The sequence below is a fragment of the Oryzias latipes genome, chromosome 8, assembly GCF_053564925.1.
Source record: "Oryzias latipes strain Hd-rR chromosome 8, Olatipes_Hd-rR_3.1".
NCBI classification, from domain to species: domain Eukaryota; kingdom Metazoa; phylum Chordata; class Actinopteri; order Beloniformes; family Adrianichthyidae; genus Oryzias; species Oryzias latipes.
This window is the reverse complement of record NC_136244.1, coordinates 7,009,011-7,025,344: the sequence shown is the minus strand read 5'-3', so window position 1 is coordinate 7,025,344 and position 16,334 is coordinate 7,009,011. Positions and strand designations below refer to the sequence as shown.

Here is a 16,334-nt window from a genome sequence, read left to right as displayed (position 1 = left end):
AATACTTTATTAATATCTGGGACATTTTTCATTCATAAAAGCAGATTTTCAAAAACCCAAACCATTATTCAATACATTCCATAAAGAGATCAGTTTATATTTTAAATCTCTGAAATTAATAAAAAACAAAAATGCAATATAACTGTTTAATTTCATTAAAGATTACATGTTATATGAAAATCCCTTGTATTGTAAACTACAATTTTAATGTTTTTTTTCTTTTATTTATATTTTATTCTTTTTTAATTCTTTCTGTTGTAGCTATATGTAAATGTTTGTTTGAAGTTCAATAAAAAAACGATGCTGTTGTCTGCAATGTTACTTCTCTATTGCTTTATATATTTGCATATATACTTATGAACTTTAACAACGTGGGATTTGATTTTTGTGCATTTTACAGACTAGTTTTGCTATGCTTAATTGTAACTTCAATCTCTGATTTTGCCAGAAATAAGATGTGCGTGATGTAAATTCTATGGTGTGTGGATAACTTGTGATTACTTTACAATATTATTGAAGTAAATTATGTTATAATGTTTAATGGGATTTCCCAAGGAACCTCTACAGCTAAGCACCTGAAAAGCCAACAACCATGACCAGAATTGACCTTAAAACGGCATCAGATCCAGCTGAGCATTTCTGAAAGAATCATCACAGCCGATTTTGGTTGTGCATGTTCAAGACCAAGCAGTAGGGCCTTTGCTTGTTCACAGGCTCAAACCTCGATGTCAGCTGGGTGTTAGACATGTGAAACAGCTTTAGTCACTCAATGAATTTGGAATTGCTGCACCAAGCAGCTGTACATTCATCTTAATGAGGTTGCATTTACTGTTGTTTGACCCTAAAGTCATTTGCAACAGTTGATAATTAATTATTTAAAGCATATAAAGTTATAGGCATGTTTATCATCTGTATTTGTTACTAAAGTTGATCCAAACTTTGTGGTTTCAAATGCCAATGTTTGAAACGAGACCACATTGCAACAGATGGGTAAAGAATCAGACCTGTTTCATTGCCATAGTGACCTCCATGAGAAAAATGTTTGAGGAACCAAAAGGGAGGTTAAGCTACTGAGGTTAAACTACTGAGGTTAAGCTACTGAGGTTACACTGCAGCATAATGACCAAAATATATTCACTGAACATGTGAACAAACCGGAGGGAAAAATTATTTCACCAAAAGTTTTGAAAAATCTTGATAAAGTCAAGTCCTCCGATGCTTTTGCTCGTAAAGTGAAATTGTAAAAAAGTTCATTCATTCATTCAATTTCTGAACCCGTGTATGATAGATATTTCTATGCTTACATTAGTCATAGGAGTATCATCTGATTGCAATGATAAATTTCCATTTCATGCTTTAAAAAACAGTACGGAAAATTAAATAAATACAGGTACAAATGATGGTATTTGGATGCAGCCAAAACTACATTACCTATCCTTCAGTGTGCAATACTTAGCATCGCCAATGTGCTTAAATTTTTCTTTTTTTTTTCCTTTCACTGTCAGTTCTCTTTCTTTAACCTTTTTTAAGTGTTATTAAAAACTTGTAATACTAACTTTTAATAATATACTCAAATTAATAGATATTTTTTGCCAATATTTTGAAACAAAAATATTTACTCTTGTGTGCAAGTGATTGTGCTTCAAATTGATTTTTTCCTATTTTCCTTTTGCTTTTTTAAGCAACATTTTAAACACTGCAGATGACTTCTTATAGTCTGGGTATAAGTGAGGGCGAGTTACGTAAGTGATAAACAAAGACCAACTAAAGAATAACCATTCAGAAACTTAGATGCATAACACTAGACTTCTTATTTAACAGGACAATGCAAACTTATTTTGTGAGGAAATATTATCCATGAATGTGTATTTATTTAGAACGTGAGGCTGATGTTCGTGTAAATACATGACATTTGAAATGTAGGAACATGAAAACAACTTTCAAAAAAGTGAAATTAGAAACCTTCCCTCCCTAATTATAGAGCAGAAGCGACTCTTTGTCTCCCTCTAGCGGCAGCTATTGAGCATTAGATCGATTGCGAAGCAAAAGCAGAGAAGGCAGCGGGCTTTTGTTCAAATTCACACCCTTCATCAAGTCTGCGCGGATTCAGTGTAGTTCTGCAGATATTTAGACACAAGTTTACTTTACTGAGGAGGTTTCTGACGTAAAAACGAGCATCATTGCAGTCGGTGGTTTCTGTGGTGGAAAGCGGCAAAACTTGCTGTGTTTGCGCATCAGCGACTCGAGACGTTTGTTTGTGTTTGACAAAGAAAAATCAGGGGGGGGGGGGGGGGGACTTCCTTCCTTCCTGCCGCTTCAGTAAGTTGCTGTTCACTTCAGTTGTAGCGGAAAGACTCATGAAGAAGATGCTGCGTTCCTGCGCTGTCCGCAAAGGTGCGCAGCGCCGTTTGGAATACAACGCGTAAAAAAGCGCCATGATCTGTCAGTCCACGCGTCGAGGCGATGCTATCACGGAAGGATCTTCAGGAGTGGTGCCGCATCACATGCGCCGGTTACCCCAACGTGGAAATCCAGAACCTGTCGAGCTCGTTCAGGGATGGACTCGCATTCTGTGCCATCATCCACAAACACCGGCCTCACTTCATGTAAGTTTTTTCCAGGCATCTTACTTATTGAGTTAAAATTCTTTTTTTAAATAGTGCAAGTCTTATCTGTTGTTCTTGACTTTCTCAGATTGATAGTCTAATCTGTGCAGACTAGGATTGTGCCCTGCCCTCTGAGTCCAGGACTAATCTGCTGTCCTTGCTGCTTAATCTCCCACAAACCTTTCATGTCCCATTTGATTGGATCAGTTTATTTTAACTCTGACCTTCAATCATCTCATCTCATTTGTGAGATTCTACCTTCATACATTAGTATTTACAACAACCTTTTGTGTGGTATTTCTTCAGCGATTTCAGTTCCCTCTCTAAAGACAATGTTTATCACAACAACAAACTGGTGAGTCATTTCATTTCAGAACGGCAAACTTGATCTCACCCAATTCATGATCTGTAAATGATCAGTTCTTTCTGTGTTCATCTGCAGGCGTTTGAGGTCGCAGAAGCAAAACTGGGAATCCCTGCACTGCTGGATCCAAAGGACATGCTGTCCACCCAGGAGCCTGATGGTCTGAGTGTCATCACCTACCTCATTCAGCTCTACAGCATCTTCAACTGGACGTCTTCTCGTGTCTTTGGTATAGTTCTGTCTTTAATTTGTTGATTGCTTTTATTCTTAGACACTTGCGAGAAAAAATAAGAGCTATGTGGTGTCACAAAAAGACATTTCACCAGCACATGGAAAACTGGTTATAATGTGAACAATGTTGTTTACTTGACTGAGAAACCAGGATTTAATTGATCGATGCAGCTAAAGTTGAAAACAAAACATGTTATCATTTTCAATGTATTCTTTTTCAAATTGTTCTACCTGTAGAAAAAACTGCAGTTTTTTTGTTTTTAAATATTCTTTTAGCTTTTCGTTTATAACCCCACATCATGATACTGCCACCGCAGTACTTCACAGTTAAAATACTGTTTTGATGGTTTCCCACTTTTTCTTCCAAACATAACATTTATGACAAATTTATTGTAATTATGGCTTTATCTGAAAAAAACCAAAACAATGAAGAGCTTCGTCACTGAGCATCTAACAGTGACCTGGCATTTTTATGGCAGTTTAGTGGATTCAAATCCTACTTAGTGAAGCGTGGAGATTCTGTTGGAATGAAAGCGCACAGACGGGGGTTTCCAATTCAAGCCAAAGATTTATTACCCTAACAATATTTCTAGTACAGCTCAATCAATTTCCCTGAATGCCTTTTATTAAAACAGGGCTCACAGCAGGAACACAAAGAAAGAGCGCTGTTTCTCTCCCTGCCTGGGATTTATACAATGTATTGATGAATATTTAAATGCAGAGAGGAGTGTGCAGAAATCCATCTGGTCAGTTGTCTCCACATCTCCCAAAGCTATTAGCTGTCACGTAACCATGTGCACAGAGAGAATACAGAACACATCCTGCAAACAGCCTCCCCCTACACCCTGAGTGCCTGGCACCCACCTCCACAACCTGTCCTCCCATGTGTCTGCTCCTCTGAACTGCAGTGGGGCCTCTCACATGTATGGCATGCATGATCTGCTGAAAATATATTGTTCAAGTTCTATATGTCATATATTCGTAATTAGTGTGGAAAAAGCTAATCTTCAACTATTTCTTCATCAGAATTTTATTTGTTTCCCCTTTCCAGGTTTCTTTCAACATAAAACTCTAAAACTTGGCTATTTCGAGTAAACAGCACTTTGTGAAGACTACTTTCATGTAAAAATATTTACCATATGACCCCCCCCCCACACACACACACACACATGCAAAGTGTTCTAGATTTGACTGATGACATTCATACAAAAGATAAGGCCCCATTGTACCAATTTTGAGATGCTATGAATATGTTTGCATGTATTCATACACACACATATATATATATATATATATATATATATATATATATATATATATATATATATATATATAGACTGATATTGATATATATATATATCAGTGAGGATCTTAAAACAACAATAATACTGTTGTTAAAAAAATCAACTATTTAGACCAAACGGTCCTTAAAAGTACATTTAATCTTTGTTTTAATGCTGAACAATAAAACATCTCCTCCAACTTATTGAACAAGACCTGCTTCCAGTTCGTTTTTTTTTTTTTTTTAGAGTTTCAATCTGGAAGCCACTGGGTTGCTGCTTTGTTGACTATTTTTTTCTGTAAGGTAACCACCAACCTTTGCACTTAAGTATTTTGGAAACCAAAAGTATGTAAGCTCCAACAGGAGTTTGCAGAAAGTCTAAAGATTTTTATGTTTTACTAAAGAAATATCAGGACTTTTGCCTGTATTTGTGTACCGGTAGACCAAAATGCAAAACACTTGAGCTCACAGGATTACAATGCTCCTTTCTTGTCTTCTCTTCATGTGGATGCAGATCCCTCGTCATCACAGCCATTGCATCTCTCAAGTAATGTCATAAAGACTCCTGGTGAAACTCCTGATGCTCACAAGCCTTTGAAGGTAACAGTCTGCAGTCTTTTGCGCTCTGTTCACCCAGCTTTCCGAGCAGCAGCATTGATCAGTGCTGGTTCTGGTTTCTCTTCTCCTTTCAGAGCTCGGCTGACCTGGAAACCAGCAGAGAAGGTCGCTGTGTGAACACAGTGACTCAAGCAGGCTGTAGTCTGTGCTTCACGCCTGTGCACCTCATTCAGAGGCATCTGGTTAACGGGAAAATTTATCATCGTAGATGCCTTAGGTAGCTGCTCATGTTCAGAGAGTTTCTCATCGCATACATGATGATAATATTTGATTTTTCTCGATTTATCATTTCTACCAGGTGTAAGGTTTGCCACTGCACGCTTTTACCAGGATCCTACAGACCAGGAAGTGATGCTGGCTCCATGACCTGCGCTTACCATGTCACAAACATTAAAGTTGTTCCCCCCACAGGCAAGTCTCAGGCGGACTTCTACTCTTTGAGTGGGCTGCCGGTCACCAGCGTGCCTCAGTACACCCAGAAAGTGGTTTGTGAAAGTCCACAGACAAAAGTGGAGGACAGGGGGGAGGAGAGCAGAGAGGGACAAGACAGAGGAAGCTCACGTGTTGGACCTCCTCCTCCTCAGTCCAGTGTTGAAGAAACTACACAGGGAGCTGATGAGAACAGAGGAGGGCAGAAGAGTGCAGCTTCAGGTTCATCTTGTGCACAGGAGACAAATGGGAGAACAGGTTTAGTTTCCACCCGGAGCTCAGACTCCCCTGCGTTTCCTGTTCCTGCACCCAGAGGGAAAGCTGCCCAGAAAGCCAAGGCCGACCCTGCTGCAGGTGAGATGTTTCATTCATCCTTTTGGAGTCCTGCTGCTTAAGTGAACCACTGAGCCAAATATTAGCCAAAACACAGCAGATCAATCACTTTCACTGCAGCGAAGGTCCATCTACACCGTCCACACCTGTCCTCTCTTTCTAGGAGTCCTCAGATTATCCCCGCTCCCTTTGCTATGAAGCCAGACCAGCCCCATAATTGGGAAATGAACACAATCTGTTTCACAAATGAACATGCTCTGTTTCAGCGGGACAGAACTACAGAGAATTTCTCTTTACGACACAGAATTTCTAAACAATCATTGCTAAAAATAAAAAATGTTTAGACTATACGTATTCATTTTTCAACTAAATGTAACAATGCTGAAAAACCTGAAATGAAAATGTTTTTTTTGTAACATCCGACTTCTAAACCAGCATTTGTTTCGTTTATGAAGTACACTTTTAAACATAATCACACATTTGCTGTAGCTTTCAAAAGATTTTAACCATCAATATATTTAGAAAAATGATAATACTGCATTAAAGTCTGTCTTCGGTCATCTAAATTAAATTATTATTTACATTATCAAACACATATTTTACATTAGAATGAAAGCTTCCATGATACATCACTGATGATCATATAATCAGAATACGACCAAAACATTCAAAGGTTTAGAAATGCCTGAATGTTCTTAAAGCTAATTAATGTTTGCTAAAAATCCCTCATAAAATATTTATTTAGGCATCAACCTTCTGCATTCTAGAAAGAAACATTTAAGAGTGTGTTTTTTTTATTTTTTGGTTCATGTTATGTGAAAGATCTTCTTATGTTGAACCACTTCCTGTTTTTGAGTCAAAAATGTCTTCCTTTATCATATATCTCGTCTACTCATACAATCATCTAATTCACTTCCTCTTGACCTTAGTTTGAATTCATTCTTCTTTTTTTTAAATGAAATAAGTGGCAGCCAAGTGTGACCACTTGCTTAATTAAAAAAGTAACTGAAAGATCAAAAGTTAATCTTTATTTTGTGCTTACAAACTCTTTAAATGTGGTGTATTTGTGTTCTTCCTCTTTTTTGAGCAGGTGTTTCTGGTAACCATTCTGCAGCAGGCTCTGCTCAAATGTAAGTGAATTAATTTCTCGGTTTTTATTTCATTTTTATGGCATCAAAGATTTTGAATCACTAGAATAAATGTTTAAGTATAAGATAAACATTGATCCATATTCCTTAGTATCACATGATTTATTTATAAATGAACATTAAACAGCTAACTTGTGTTTGATCATTAATAGTTGATGCTAAAGCAGAAAATAACATCAGATGAACTGATCAGAGGGGAGAACTTGACGTCCTCGGTCTGGTCATGTTTGTAGGCAGGTCTTTGACAACATCTCCCTAAAGAAAAGCCCCAAAGTGAAAGCCAACCATCCATGGATGAACTTTGTTCACCCCGGACCCTGGACGCAGCTGCCCCCAGCTCCAGCTCCTGTCCCTCTGCCTCGATCCAAACCCGTCTCAGATCCGCCCAGGTCATGGAATGAACCAAAGAAAAAGACGCTCAACCCTTTTGAAGAAGAAGACGAAGAGGTGGAGGACACTTCAGAAACTGGTAGGACTGAATCTCCCAGTCAGACCAAAACAGTTGTTCTTACAGCTGGAGACGAAGAACCTGCTTTTGTCACCGAGCAGAACGATGATTCCATTCCAGCAGATAGAGCTCATTCCACGGGGCCTGTGACGGCCGATGACACCCACAGGGAGTCACATGGACAGGCTGGAGTTATAAAGCATGCAGAAGTGTCAGATGGGACAAAAGCAGGACCAGGCCCAGACTCCTCTTCACCACCAAAATGTATTTTACCCAGAAGTCTCACTGTGCCTGACGTCACATCTGAGCATGCTGAAACTGGAACATCAGAGGTGAGTGAATAAGATCTGTCCTGTCAAAAGAAATAGTTCCAAAAAAAAAAGAGAAAGGATTACATTTTTCATAACAATGAACATTTCTCTTTTAATGCCTCTATCTTGTTACGTTTGATACAAATTAGTTCAATAGTTTGCAGCACTTAAATCGCATGATAACTGCAAAGAGGATTTCTTCTCAGCACCGACCAATCAGAACTGCACTGAAGGGAACATTTGATACCAGGACGACGACCTTTCTGTTCAGAGCTATTTCGAGCAGAAAATGCTTTTTTTACGGTGAAAAATAGCATGTCTTACCTAGAACAGCTCTCACATTATAGCACAGTGGTGGGAGTATTATAACAAGGGATGTCTTTAAGTCAAGATTCTGTTTAATGTTTTTTTTTTAGCACATATAAAAGACACATACATGCCAATCGTGACACAGTATATAAAGAAAATAAAAACTAAAATTATGTGAAAGCGTAAAAAAACAAGCTGATGTGCAGGGAGGTGGAAGGAAGAAGCATAAAGCTTTTAAAAAGAACAACCCCTAGATAAACAAGGAATATAAAACAAGATATGCATTACTATCAAAACAAGCCAATAGAGCCGCAAATCAAAACAAAATTTTATTCTGCCCGTTTTATAAATCCATATGTTATATGCATTGATAACAATATCACAGTAAATATTTGGAAAAAAGTCTGTTTTTTTTGTTTGTTTTTTTGTAAGTTGATAAAGAAATGGAGTTATGTACCAGATCTAGATGTGTATTCCATGACTTGGGTCCATTGAATTGTAAGTTATAGATGCCAAAGAGAAGGTTTTTGAATCCTGCGAAGAATCTGTGAAAATTGCATTCATCATAAGACTGACATTTTGGTGTCTTTTTAATCTGACTTTTTTTTCTTCTGTTTTTAGCAATCCTGTAAAGAAAATCCTTTTGACAGAAAAGCTCACATGTCCAAGTCCCAGACTTTTTCATCCAGTCGGGGTCCAGCTCCAGGCCACGGCTTCCCCCTCATTAAGAGGAAGGTACATTTCTGCATCCCAATTCAGTCTCTCAATGCTGCATTTTCCAGCCATGTGGAAGATGACACACTGTTTAAAAAAAGGCAGAAATCTTACTTTAAAACTTCTTCAACATAATATTGGGCCATGTGACCTAAAAAAATGATGTGTATTATTTCTTTTATAAGGTGCGTTTGCTACAGCTGTTGCAGAAATAATGTGGAGTTTCTTTTTTACTTTTTCAGGTAAGAACAGACCAGGATCTGTGCATGAATGACCTGCAGAATCAGATGAAGGAGCTGGAGAAAAAACTGGAATATCTGGAACAACAAGGAGTTGAACAGGAGAGGATTCTCAGAGCACGCCGGAAAGGTGAACTTCAGTTTCACTGCTATCGTTCCAGATATTTTTTTTGTTTTTGGCTATTATCCGCTTATTCATAATTGCAAGAAATTCTATTTCAGTTGCTTCGCTTTTTACATTTCAGGTAAAGAGGAGGAAAAAATGCTTACAGAGTGGTTCTCCCTCACTCTTGAACGACTACTTATATCACACAAAAGCTCAGAACTGGTCTATTTGTAAGTGAACCAGCAAATTCTTTGAAATTGTGTTTACTAATTATTTTTGTGTAATCATTTCTTTTGTCTTTGTTCTTTGAGGATGAAGCAGCAGAATTTGGAGGACAGGCAGGCAGATGTGGAGTATGAGCTCAGATGTCTCCTCAACAAACCAGGTTAGCGTCTGCTTTTACCCAGACAGAAATAGAGGTGAGAATCCATAAGCGTCTCTACTGGGCTCAGAAAAATGAGAAAGGCTTTGACTTGATGTGTTTTAACAGAGAGTGAATGGAGTCAGGAGGATCGGGGTCGTGAGCAGCAGCTGATGGATGAGCTGGTCTCCATCATAGAGCAGAGAAATCAGATCATAAGCGGCTTGGATCAGGACCAACAGAGGTTGACGCAAATACTGCTTCCTTATACTCAGACACTAAAATGTAGAAGTTACAGAAAATACACCTTTTTCCTTTTTTCTCATTAGGGATAAAGACAAAGATATGCTTTTGGAAGAAAAAATGAAGAACCGAGGTGAGAGTGACACCAATCCCCTCTTGAAAGTGTCTTGCTGAGGATAATTTTGTTTCACTGCTGTTAATGACAAAATCTCTCTTCAGATTTTCCGAAGGAAGGAGAGAAAGGGCTCAAGAAGCCAAAAGGAAAGTTCAAACCTGCACAGGTGTTTAAAATCCTGAACAACAAACCCGAGAGCAGAAAGGACTCTGGGAGGAAAAAGGACTGAAGAGCTGCAGGAACATTCTGGTCAATTTTAGATTTAGTTTCTCATCTGTAGAAGAGAATCTAGATTATCCAAAAATGTAGGGACTGGTATGAGCTCTCGTCTGTTTGGCACATTCTGTTCAAATTGTTTACAAAGTCCAGCAAGAGAAAAACGGAGTACTTTGAAATAGAAACCAATTCCTACTGATGTTATTTTTTTACCACTTTTTTAAAACCCTGTTTTAAGAAAAATATTTTTCCAAACCTGCATCACTAGAAAATGCTTAAAGTTGTTGTCCTACAGATTTCTTCTGAGACAAAATCAGCCATGCAGATTCCTGCACTATCTTTTGCTATATTTACTTTTTAGTTTTTTTTAGTAATTTGGTTAAAGGGGTTCATCAGAAAATGTATAGAAAACTGTGAAAGAGAGCAATTTTACAAGTGACATTTTTTTAAAAGGTTGTGACAAGAATCTCCTGTCAAATGTTCACTTTTATTGTAAATTATTGCAACTTGTTGTTTACTAAATTAACAAAGAATCAATTGCATATTTCATAGTTGGGCTATATTTGAAAAAAAAAAGTTTATGTGTAACCAACAAACAGGATTAATTTTGTTGTTAAAAACGTGAACATTTCTTCCTTTTTGTGTTTAGAAATTCTTACCCATCCACTGCTATATTTATAAAATAGGTAATGAAGAATTGTTTTAAAAGAAATCTCTTTTGTATAGACACATTTTATTAAATAAGTGAAGAATCTAAATGGATCTGTTCTTTGACAAAGTGCCAGCTGTTTGAGCTTAACCCTAGCAAAAAGTTGACGCTTTTATTTTTTTAAGTTTGCTTGAATATAAGTATAAAGCAAGTACGCTGTACTAAAGACCATGTTCATGTAGTGTAGAGATGAAGTATACTAACAGAATATTTCTTGAGACTGGAAATTGGAAATTTTAAGTTTACAATATCTAGATTTTATCTTGACATTATATTTTAAAAAAATAAACGTCAAGTATACTGCCTCACATTTATAAGTATACTTGTAGTACACTTAAATAGACTACTTCTTGCAATGAGTATTCTTACATAAGACAGGAAAGCACTTGCAAAAACATTTTTATGTTGTTTATTGTGAATATCTTTTCATTTGATCACGTAGGAAAATATATTAGATGAAGAGTAAAAAAAACAGAATCCAGCCTTAGCTCTGAATGTTTTTTCGCATTCGGTTGACCCAATTCTGTTCTTTAACTTTGCACTAAGTGACATGCCATTGTTACTCGTTTTCTATAAATGCAGGGCAAAAAATTAAGAATTATTAGTATTCATTTTCTCTCAAGGGTACATTAAAATAAATGTTGAAAACTATCATTTTGGTGTCTTCTTTTTCTCTAAAGGTACAGCCTTGGTTTTCCATAGTTTGATGGATTTATATTTATTTCTAGTTGAAGTTTATTTTGTTTAGGATACTTGACTATAATAGAAAGTAAGCTTTTTATATACTATTTGTTTGCTTGTTTTTAAATTGAATTAGAAAAAGGTAGGACAAAAAAAGAAATTCTAGTTGAGAAGCCGGACATAATTTTTCAGCGTACACGCGCACCGGAAGTTTAGAGACCACAACGCTCAATGTGGTTTAGCCTCTAAATTAAATTTGCTGCTAATAAACTCTATTAGTATCTATATTGGAAAAAATATAAGTTAAAACATGTCTGATAACGAAGACAAGTAAGTTGTGATCTATGTTCATCAAATAATGTCATGGTATATGTTAATTTTAAATCTATTTTAGCGTGTAGCCTGTTAGCTAAGCTAGGTTACGACTTCACCGTTTTCGGTCTTTGATACAGTTTTTGTCAACATTTGCAGCTTTGATGATGGAGACTTTGAGGACGCCGATGAGGACGAAGGATTAGACGATCTGGAAAACGTGGAAGATGTATGTTCGTCTGCACTTTTTTCATTTAGTGGATCATATTTGGGGTTCATTATTCATGATTTCTATCTGGCAGTCTAATCAGATGCTTGTTTTCCTTGGATGATCATCAGGAGGACCAGGAGAACGTACAGATCCTCCCCGCAGGAGAGGGGCAGCAGGCTAACCAGAAAAGGATTACAACACCGCACATGACCAAATATGAGAGAGCGAGAGTGCTGGGAACACGAGCCCTCCAAATAGCGTGAGTTGTTTACTGTAAAATAAGCGCTTTACTCTTCTAAACCAATAAGTTAGGCTTCCAAACATTTGTGGCTTTGTTGTTCTTCTTATTTTATTTTGCTAATTTGTCGTGTGGAGCAGCTGATCAAACAGATGAGAGCTGAAGGCCCCTGGTGTTGGACAGATTGTAATGTTACCATAGGAGTTTTGAAGCTTTGGGCAGAGGAGGTTTATGTCACTACAAACCTTTTTGTATTGAGGCTTAACTTTATTTTATTAATATTTGTGCTTATTGAACTATGCTGCATGTACCCCATCTTTGCCCCAAAACAGCTAGGATAGGCTCCTTCAGACCCTGATCTACAATAGGCCGGTTTTAGAAAAATGATGGACTTGTGTCCATTCCTTTTTGGACCGGAGAAAACGGAGAAGGATAGTGGGATATTAGGGATGGGGGGGACAAGATAGAAAAGGACATATAGAAGTTGGAGAGTCACCAAAGAAACACACCATTGCAAACAAAAAGAGACAAAACGTTGCTAGAGGTTATTTATAACTTTCACAATTAGATGTTTATGTTTATCGCACACACTGAATATTATAAACATTCCTGTTGCCCTCAAAAACCTTCACTCTTGCATATTGTCATGTACACAACACAGATAGAGATCAGATAAATATGCACCTTCATTTGCATAAAAGCAGATACAATCTCATACAAAAGTCCTTTTCTGAGCCAAGGTGAGTGGGCATTGGTGCTTAGTTTTTTTGTCTGTGTTCTACTGTGGACAATGATGGTATGAAGCGTAATGAATAAAAAAAAGGGGGGGAGCACCTGGTCGTCCCACACCAAGCCCCCCAGAATGAGGTGAGGCAGTAGCGGCAGCCAGGACCACCACAGCCAGGAGGGAATCCACCACCCCAGTGACCCGATACCAGCCATCCATACCAGAGGAGGGACTGCCGAAATAGTCCCCAGCACCAAAGAGCAAGGAGTCACAGGAGCATGGAGAATGCACGCCCTGGCCCAGCTAGAGAAAAGCCCCCCAGCTGTGCTATGGGCCCATCACGAGGTCCCAACTGGTTGCTGCAGATCACGTGTTTCAGGGACAAACAAAAAAATCTTTGCATCTCATTTTGTCAAAATGACACTGAATTACATTTCTCAGTTTTGCAGCTTTGAAGGCAGGTTCTGGGTTTGAACCTGGTTGTTGACATCTCTGTGTTTTTGTGTTTGGGCCGTTTAAGGACACACTGGTTTGAAAAGTGTGTGTGTGAATGAACAGTCCATGAATCCTCTGCCCCGCCTGTTTTCTGGCTTTAAAATAATGACATTTTACTTCAATTTGGGATTTATTTTGAGGATTTTGTCGTTGTTCTGCCGACAGCATGTGCGCTCCTGTGATGGTCGAGTTGGAGGGAGAAACAGACCCCTTGCAGATCGCCATGAAGGAACTAAAGTACATCAGATTATTCCATTTCTGTCTAAATTCTTTCATCTTGTTTTGTTCCTGGTAACTCAATGTTTGCCGTTTGTTCTGAACAGGAGCAGAAAGATCCCCATCATCATCCGCAGGTACCTCCCCGACGGCAGCTACGAGGACTGGGGCTGTGATGAGCTCATCATTACCGACTAAACAAACCTGGACTTTCAGCTGAACTTCAGAGCTTCGATGATACCAAACAGAAGCAGCAAATGCAGTCATTTTAAAACCTGCTTTGCAAGCATGAGCCAGTAGGGGGAGACATAACTTTGTTTAAACACATTTTTTTAACAAACTGAACTTTTGTTGTAAGTATTCCAAGTGTTGATTTTGATCAGAGATCATCTGTTTTATTGTTATAAATAAAGTCTTTTTTTATGATAATTTCACGGTTTCTGACTGTTATTATTAAAGTTTTAATGTCAGCATGAGTCATAGTCAGGGAAAAAATGGTCAGTTTTGGTCATTTAAAAAAAGAACCAAATCAGTTGATTAAACTTCAAGAATCATGTGGTGTTTGATTGATGCAGCTTTGATGTCAGCGGGTCTTTATTTTCCTTGAGGCTACAGCCCTTGTGGATTTGGTGAAGCCGTCAGAAAACAGACGGAGGCTCTCTCTGAGTTTATCCACGGAACCATGTGAATGAAGCAGCTCAACAGGTCGGCATTGTTCAAAGGGAGTGTTTGCCCTGGCAGAGAGACGCGCGGCGCTGGAGGAAAAACCAGTGCTCAGGGGAGAAGGGCTTGTTCTTGAGTTTTCTGCCCGAAGAGAATCTATTTTCAGCCCAGCTCTGAGGCCCCGTTTGATGCCAAAAATTGCGACTTAGTTTTCATATGAGCCTCAAGAAAGTGACATTTTTGGTGTCTCAATTTTCACACTAGTACTAATGTACTAGTCTTTAAATTATTTAAACTTTTATTTAAGGTTCAGCAGGAAAAAAAATATTGACAACTGTAAAACATAGCAGTCAGGATTATGCTAGTTATAATTTTTGTCTAATAATGTTTTTCAGTACAAAAGCATAAACTAAATTGAAATTGGCTTATGTAACCCTTGTGCTATCTTAGATGACCCCACCCTTACTTTGACGTGTTATTCCTACCATGACAAAGGTGGATAAAGGTGGAAAGATTTCATGTAATCCATGGACACCAGTGAAGATCACAAATCATTGAAGAAAAAGGGTTCAGAGCACTGTTTAGTAGTGGGTCTAGATGACCCAACTCCCAATGTTAAAGTGCCTAGGATAGCACAAGGGATAAATAGCTTAACTCCTTGAGTTTATTTCCAAAAAAGGAAGAAAAAAACATTTTTTGCTTTCAAGTAGAAGAAATTAAGGTAAATATGGAGTAAAAGTGGTTAGATCCAAGTTTGTATCAAATATACGTTAAGGGGTTAAGTAGCATTCTTATTCTTTCATCCAAAAAAGAATTGAGACACGTTACTTTTAAAAAGCCTTTCATGTCCAACTGCTGTTATGATTATTGCTTTGGTATTGTAAGGAACGTAGTGATGCTACGATTCTCAGTTAAAAACCAAACCCTATGTTAAACCATTGAACTACGTTGTGGAAAAATGTATTGTTGCATCACTGCTGCAAACATTTACACATGTTTGCGTTGAAAGTGTGTTGTGCTAAGTTCAATATATTTAACAGTGTTTATTACATCACACCAAGGTTACTATGAACCAGCTGAAAGGTTTTCTTTTTACTATTTGCTTATTTAATTATAAAGTCGATTTTTTTAGTTTTTTGTTGTTGTTTTGCCATGCACTATTAGCATATTGAACTGAAAACAAAACTGTCACCCAAAAAGTGAGGTTTGAACCGAATTGTGGGGAAAGTGAATCGCTTTGCCTATGAATTTATCGGGTCATTTTCTCTGTTAAATATCTGCATACCTCAGGCCTCAATTTCCTTGAATACAGTTTTTCAGCACCTGAAATCTTCCAAAGATTTTCATTTTTTCAAACCTTGCATGAACGTCAGCGTTATACATTCTTTTTCTGAATAGTCGATATGTGTGAGCCCTAGACTATATTTAAAAAATGTCCTTATCTTTGGGTCTTATGATCAAGTTAACACAATTCAAATGTGCAGTGACACACAAAAAAAAACACAATTCTGTCGTTTATTTTTTAAAAGTATTTTGTGACAAAAAAAATCATCTTTCAATGAATTGTGAATTCAAAGTATTTAATCTGGGACTTGAAGTCCTGTCAAACAAGCCCAAACCATCGCCCCTCCTCTGTCGTGCCTAAATTCTAGTATGGAGCAATACATGGTTTCTGACATCCTAAGTTAACATTTTGTCTTGACTTTGTTTTCCTGTATAGTCATAAAAGGATGACTTTGTTTGTTTTTGCTGCTGAAGATCATTTTAGTTTATCTTTCGTGCATTTCTTACTCTCAAAAGAAGCTTAGTGGACCAGAATTTGGTCTGAACTGTGTTTATTTACCACAGTGGCACGGTGAGAGGGTGCAACAGGAAGAGTAGTGAGAGTTGCACACAGTAAGGGTCGCTTTGTGTGACAGTGAAGCTACAGAGCGGGCAGTTATGGGGTTAGACTCCCTCCCTGCCCTCATTCCCTTCTCCCTCACCTCCCCCATCAATGGTCCTCTTTG

The 16,334-nt window shown here is 37.8% G+C and overlaps 2 protein-coding genes across 9 annotated transcripts; both read left to right on the top strand.

Moving 5' to 3' along the window:
- Window positions 1-2,021: 2,021 nt before the first annotated feature.
- Window positions 2,022-11,436, top strand: LOC101172084 (MICAL-like protein 1). Of its 8 annotated transcripts, none has more exons than XR_013657706.1 (16): window positions 2,022-2,606; window positions 2,913-2,961; window positions 3,049-3,199; window positions 4,998-5,083; window positions 5,176-5,318; window positions 5,400-5,884; window positions 6,954-6,993; window positions 7,245-7,480; window positions 7,580-7,791; window positions 8,701-8,814; window positions 9,036-9,162; window positions 9,278-9,368; window positions 9,450-9,557; window positions 9,629-9,743; window positions 9,829-9,875; window positions 9,962-10,831. XR_013657706.1 is itself a non-coding variant. In XM_078951367.1 (16 exons), the coding sequence occupies exons 1-16, from the start codon at window positions 2,464-2,466 to the stop codon at window positions 10,084-10,086; spliced, it is 2,235 nt and encodes a 744-aa protein (XP_078807493.1). In that variant the 5' UTR covers window positions 2,022-2,463; the 3' UTR covers window positions 10,087-11,436. The 8 variants fall into 8 exon arrangements, 6 of the variants coding, with proteins under 6 accessions (XP_078807493.1, XP_004071993.2, XP_020561110.1 ...); XR_013657705.1 differs by having other exon boundaries at window positions 6,951-6,993; XM_078951367.1 differs by having other exon boundaries at window positions 7,583-7,791; window positions 9,450-9,523; window positions 9,962-11,436.
- Window positions 11,437-11,634: 198 nt separating this feature from the next.
- polr2f (RNA polymerase II, I and III subunit F) lies at window positions 11,635-14,091 on the top strand. The gene is made up of 5 exons (XM_004071796.4): window positions 11,635-11,793; window positions 11,935-12,004; window positions 12,115-12,245; window positions 13,612-13,683; window positions 13,770-14,091. The coding sequence occupies exons 1-5, from the start codon at window positions 11,774-11,776 to the stop codon at window positions 13,858-13,860; spliced, it is 384 nt and encodes a 127-aa protein (XP_004071844.1). The 5' UTR covers window positions 11,635-11,773; the 3' UTR covers window positions 13,861-14,091.
- Window positions 14,092-16,334: the final 2,243 nt, after the last annotated feature.

Coding starts and splice junctions, on each gene's coding strand:
- LOC101172084 (XM_020705450.3), top strand. CDS start 2,464: ATGCTATCACGGAAGGATCTTCAGGAGTGGTGCCGCATCACATGCGCC. Junction 6,994..7,244: donor GCAGCAGGCTCTGCTCAAAT/GTAAGTGAATTA, acceptor TCATGTTTGTAG/GCAGGTCTTTGACAACATCT. Junction 7,481..7,579: donor GGAGGACACTTCAGAAACTG/GTAGGACTGAAT, acceptor ATTCCATTCCAG/CAGATAGAGCTCATTCCACG.
- polr2f (XM_004071796.4), top strand. CDS start 11,774: ATGTCTGATAACGAAGACAA. Junction 11,794..11,934: donor ATGTCTGATAACGAAGACAA/GTAAGTTGTGAT, acceptor CAACATTTGCAG/CTTTGATGATGGAGACTTTG. Junction 12,246..13,611: donor ACACGAGCCCTCCAAATAGC/GTGAGTTGTTTA, acceptor TTCTGCCGACAG/CATGTGCGCTCCTGTGATGG.